The 6000-nt window shown below is 42.7% G+C and overlaps 1 protein-coding gene across 1 annotated transcript in view; it reads right to left on the reverse strand.

Moving 5' to 3' along the window:
* The window catches only part of syne1a (spectrin repeat containing, nuclear envelope 1a), a 121949-nt gene extending 116401 nt beyond the window's left edge, over positions 1 to 5548 (reverse strand). Inside the window, exons 1-2 of the mRNA XM_080882209.1 lie at positions 5415 to 5548; positions 3167 to 3228 (exon numbers count right to left, since the gene is read on the reverse strand). Coding sequence (XP_080738335.1) covers positions 3167 to 3228; positions 5415 to 5499 — 147 coding nt within the window. The 5' untranslated portion in view covers positions 5500 to 5548. The remainder of the gene's footprint in view (positions 1 to 3166; positions 3229 to 5414) is intronic.
* Between the last annotated feature and the right edge of the window lie 452 nt (positions 5549 to 6000).

Consider the following 6000-nt stretch of genomic DNA (forward strand, 5'->3'; position numbering starts at 1 on the left):
AAATGAAATGAAATGAAAGAAAGCAACACTGCCGTTAAAAAAATAAAAATAAACACAACTTAACAATTTAAGAGGACACCACAAGCAGAGTTAGCTGATTGAAATTTTTAATACTTTGAAAAACATAACAGCAGCTTAGTTAGCTGAAGCACATGCCACATGCCATGATTTGCTGTCTCTGAACTTCATGTGCACGGGATGTATCACCCTCTCCCCTCGCTCTAACCCGAGAGTAAACACCAAGAGAGGAGCTGGGAGCTTCATTTCTCTTCCTTCTTTAATCTCAAAGAACACTTGCTTCACTGATGGCTGAACTAAAGCTGTTTTCCCGGGAAAACGCCTGAAAGACGGCGAGACCTCCGCAGTTCACACTGGCCACTCTGTAATTAAGCTTTAACCTTCTCAGAAAGGATTTGTCAGAGTGGAAATTTGGGGTCCGCTGACTGAAACCCCTCCACATGTGTCACTCCACGACCGGGTGCAACATAAAATACACTGTGAGGAGAGCAATTTTGCAAGTTGAGTGTGACTGCTGTGTGGGTCTAAACGACATCAACCTTTATCTAAATGAAATGCACCCCCTGGAAAAATACTACCTTGCAGCTCTCTTATAGTTCATATCTTTGGCGAGTTAATCTGGTGAACTAATGAGAGTCATTCATCTTCTGTATAAATTACCAGCTCCAATACATCCCCTCTCATAGAAAGTCTTTGTCGGAGCCCGTAAGACTTCTTTTGTTATACCTGTGGAGTAGTAAAGTGAGGGGGAGGGCGGTGATAGCAAAAGGAAGCCCTCATGCTATGGCTCAACTCACCTAACGATTAATCACATACCTTTAGGCGGTGAATTAAAGACCTGTGATAACTGGAGTGGCCTAATCATCTGCATAGCCAAGGGCAGGATTTATCCCTGTGAGAGTAAAGCTAAACCAACTGTTAAAGCTTCTCTGTCTTCTATCCTCCTGTCTCACTTTCACACTACTTTTTGCGTATGATTAGCTATTCTTGTGATAGTGAGTCCATAAGATACCACATAATCTCTACTAGTCTGCAGAATGATGACTTCCAGAAATGGCTCTCTTTATTTTTTGCACCACCTTTAAGTTGGTGAACCTTTACCCCCTGCTCATCACAACGCTCTTTGAAAATTCACCAAGCCGCTATGACAGCCAAGACATTTTTAAGACAAATATAGGCCAATCAGTATCACTATGGTAACGTCAGGCATCAGGTGGAAGTGTAAGCAGCTTCGTGATGAGCGAGGAGAACATCACATACGTAATTTGATCAAGTCGGCAGAGGGAAAAGCATGAGGAACAAATATGGTTTTCTCTTCCAGTGGAAGTGTGATGGTATGACTAATCTATTAATTACCCGAATCCATTAATTAAGGCAAATTTAAATGGAATTTTAATGAAGTCTCCGGGATCTTTGTTGGATCAGTTCATTGAGTTTTTAGTGCATGAGTGTTGATATAGCAAAAATGATCTTTTTCCACTTTAGGTTAAAAGATTAGTTAGACATCCGGCCTTCTTGCTGAAAGCTATGTGAGGAAATAAATGCCAATCTTTGGCTCTTAGAGTAAATATAGAAGTAGGACAAAGCAACAACCTCGGGGATGAAAAATGAGCCCATTGCTGAAGTGTCAAAAATTACAGCCCTGTGAATGGCCACTTGAAACTGCAAAAAGAGGTCAGTCTCCCTGGACTCCTGTGTTAAAAATGGTCAGCTTTAGACAGCTAAGGTTTTTTTTTTTACGTCCACTTATTTATTTATTTTAGAAACCACCTGGTTTAACTGTGTTTGTAAATGTATTAAAATTAAGACACTGGCTGCTTTGGCACTGTCTCCTAGGCTTCACATCCCTGAATCGATACATATCTGGACTTTTTTTACTGTCTGAAGAGGAGGGATAGTGGATATATTGAGCAAAGGATGCTGAGAATGGAGCTGGCAGAGAAGAGGAAAAGAGGAACCTCAGAGAAAGTTCATGGATATAGTAAAGGAGGACATGCAGAGGGTTGGTGTGGCAGAAAAGGATAAAAAGGATAGATGATCTGTGGTGATCCATAAAAGGAGAAGCCAAAAAAGAAGATAAGCTACTAGATCTACTCATCTACATATTTATAATGCAAATGTGGGATATGTGTTCATTTTCTCAATTTACTCATCTGACCAAAAAAATGTTGAACTACCCCCTCAAAGCTTCGTGGGAATGCCTCTCCAAAATGTTCAATCACAATGAAATAACAAAGGGACTGCAGCTCTGGTCAACTGCAGGCTTGATAAATAAAGTATGTGGTTATACCTTGAATCTTATAAAAAATTCACAGCATTTAAATATTGGGCTGTGTGTGTGTAATTTTCTGCTGGCACAGTCCTGAGACGTGCTTATTTAATATTACGTCACGGTTTATTCCCTTCTGAGTGCTCTTCAAATGAATTTTCAGCTCCACGTCACCGCAGTTCAAGAACTCCACAGCTGTCGTAATCAAATAGGGAACCTTGAGAGGAGCGTCACTGATTGGAGTAACACTTAATTGTGTTGCACTGTGCCATATTTGCCTTGTCTGCCCATTCCTGACATACCATTTAAGCATTAATGAGCGAAACTGATGAGCCTAACGTAGTATAATGCAATAATTACAGGCCCCTCAGCATGCAGTAGCATCAAATGTGTTTGTTTACTATAAGGCAAAGACATATTGTCCACTGAGTGGACAAATGAAGAGCATGCTTTAATGAAAAACTCTTATCCTAAACAATCTAAATTGGCCCATATTGAGATAGCGAGATTACTAAAATGTAAATTAATGACTCTAGCTTGCAGGGGAAAAAGACATACAGTGTATTAAATGCTGTAATATGAAATAGATAATTAGAGTGAGAGTAAATCCTTGCTAGTAGCTATATGAAACTGACAGAATAACAAGGAGCAAAAAAATCATGCAAGAATGAAGGACCGTGTGTGGTCTGAGCTGGAACAAGCAGTCCCATGACCAGCTCTTGGAAAATGTCAGCGCATGCACACAGGATGTAGTAAAGTCACTCACAGTGGAAAAACATGGAGATCGGGGAGTTTTAAAACAAACACCAGCACCAGCTTTTGTGTAAATGGATAACACAATGCTGGCACTAGCAGGGAAACACAACCAGACTTTCTTACCTTTGCCAAGTGGGAGTTGATCCATTTTGTGAATGTCCTTTTCTGCACTGCTTCCTGCTCATCTGTAAATCAGAGCCCAGAGCATCATTATTAGTCACGCGCAATAATAAACAAAGAAAGGATTAAAAACACAATCTTCTCATTGTTTATTGTGAGAGTCGCTTGGGTTTCTGATGCTGGATGGCTGCCTCTTGTTATTTCTGATAATCTTCCTGTCTCTCTAATGTGTCAGTCACACCAAATCATACCTTACACTAATGTACAAAGAGAAGGCATTTGACATTTACAGATGGCATTTTCATTATCTGAACTCCTCTTGCTGAGGACAGAAAATTGTGCTCTCAAAAATGCCCTTTAAATGATAGGAGGCCGGTGGTTCTCCCTCTTATCTGCCATGTTCTAGTCATTTCTGAGTACAGTTTAAACATGAAATCTGGTGCTCTGTTCAGGGCTGTGATCAAAATACACAAACGCGACATTACCCCAAATGCATTGGTCTTGTTTATGGCAGCTAACGTAATGAAGGCCCTTTTGGAAAGACCCAATCAATAGTATACATGTCTGCTGACAATGTCCCCTAAAAAGGCACTTAACCTGAATGAGAAAACCTAATAAATCAAGCATATATACAATTTTCTGTGCATTTATAGTATGAAAGTGTGTGTGTTCTGCTGGATTTTTACCAACTAATGTATAGTTTATTCTTCGTGATATCTTGTGTCAGCAAAATTCAATGTTATGTGCAACCCATGTATTAAAAAAATTGAACATGAATGAGGTTATCTCAGAGAAATTAATGTGCAGCTGCTACACTTATACCATTAGAGTGTACAAAACCACACAATCTACCTGGGATTCAAAGCATCCCATCACACGCATGCAACTGATGTTTTTGTGTGTCCCGTCTTTGCTGCAGAGCAATATCCTTGAGATAAGCACGTTATCAGCGAGAAAGGACGTCTGACACAGTGCCTTCCTCTACCTTAATGAAATATGCTGACGCCTTGATTGCACTCAAGTTGGTTAGTGTGTCACTGGGTGCTGTGGACAGACGCTAAAGGGAAGAGGTGTGTCTGTGTCTGAGGGAAGGTACCTTTCATACATAATGCATATACACTCACACATAGTCATACGTGCCACTGAGCAGCTTCCTGCTCTACAAATTAATCTTTTGATTGGGTCCAAGAGTAATCAAATATTGATGGGCGGTAATATTGGATGAGAATGGGGAAAGATGTTCCCTCCCTCCACATTCTTGAGCAGGAACATGCGTGACGGAGAACAGGCCTGCATGTGCGTGGTGCCAGCCTCTCAGTCTCAGGGACGAGGTGACTTTGAACCTGCCGCACAAACGCAGTCACTCTTAAGCACACACGCTCATCTTCTTTCAATATAACAATGGGAAACAGCCATCCTTTGCAGCAGCATTTTAACACACTTGATTACCTTCTGTATCACTTGTCTCATACACAGTCCCTGATTTCTCACAGCGAAGATCACCTTAACAAATTATCATTGATATAGTCAAGGAAAAGAATGCAAACTTGGTGCAAACAAAGAGACCAGTTGTCAGACATCTCAGAGTATTTCCTTTCTTCTCAACAGTATAGACTGATAATGTGATTTATCCAGAGACAAGCTGGCAGACAGAATGCTGAATATGTGATATCCAAATGAGCAGAGAGGCAGATAGCCACAGGGTCAGACAGAGAGATAAGGTCAGACAGTCAGCCCTCTGTGCTGTGACACCTGCAGTGAGTTGTTACTTGTCTGCTGGGTATGCTTGTTTCACCAGCTGTAGACCTCCACACACACACACACACACACACACACACACACACACACACACACACACACACACACACACACACACACACACACACACACACACACACACAGGCTCACTCGCTGACTCCGCCAGTGTGGAAACGCCCCCTTCAGACGTCTGCCCATTTCACTTTATTCACACACTCACAGCTTTGACAAAAAAACAAAAGCATCCTTCAGGGAACTCTTTGGAAGAAAACTGCACTGCAAAATGCACACAATCATTCATAGTTATGCACACACACATACACATATGTCCAGCAGGCACGTACGGTCCATGCTGCAGTGCCGTTCTAAATCACACACCCTACACACATGCAAAAATACACATTTTGTGCACTTGCTTTCTTTTTGGAGTCTCTATCTGTCTCAGCAGGACACACACATGCACACAGCCGCGCACACAAACTGCCCCACTTACCCCGGAGGTATTGGTAGAAGCCCGCCACCAGGTTGAGGGATGTGTTCTTTTTCGGGGAGGCTTCGCCCCCTACTTGCCGTGCCATCTTGTAACCCGGATTATGCCTCAATTTGTGCTTGTTTCATGGGGGCACTGAGAGGACATCAACGACCACCTCTGGGAGAGGTAACACTTGCCCTTGCTCCTGCCCTTGTTGCCCACCCCCCTTTTTTTCGGGGGGAGGTGTCTTTAAAGAGCTCCCTGAAGCACCGGACCTCCTGGGATGACAGCAGTGGAACTGTTGCGCTGAGGTAAAACAGGGAGGAAAGAACCACCCTCTTGTTTCGCCTGTCGCCCTTTACGTTTTGCCGTCCTCTGTCCTGTCCTGCAGTAGCGGGCTGCAGACTCAGTCAGACTCAGTGGTTTTCCTGCCTGTTAAGCAGCTTGGGAGTGTGATGCGAGAGTACGCGTGATGCAATGACTGTTTGTGTGTGTATGTGTGTGAGAGAGTGCTGCGCAGTGCCGGCTTGCCTCAGCATCAATCTTTTTTTGCTTAGTCTCCCTCTCTCTCTTCCCCTCTCATATCCTCTCTACCTGTGTCCTTCCC

Source organism: Rhamphochromis sp. 'chilingali' (genome assembly GCF_963969265.1).
Source record: "Rhamphochromis sp. 'chilingali' genome assembly, chromosome: 5".
In the NCBI taxonomy this organism is placed as follows: Eukaryota; Metazoa; Chordata; class Actinopteri; order Cichliformes; family Cichlidae; genus Rhamphochromis; species Rhamphochromis sp. 'chilingali'.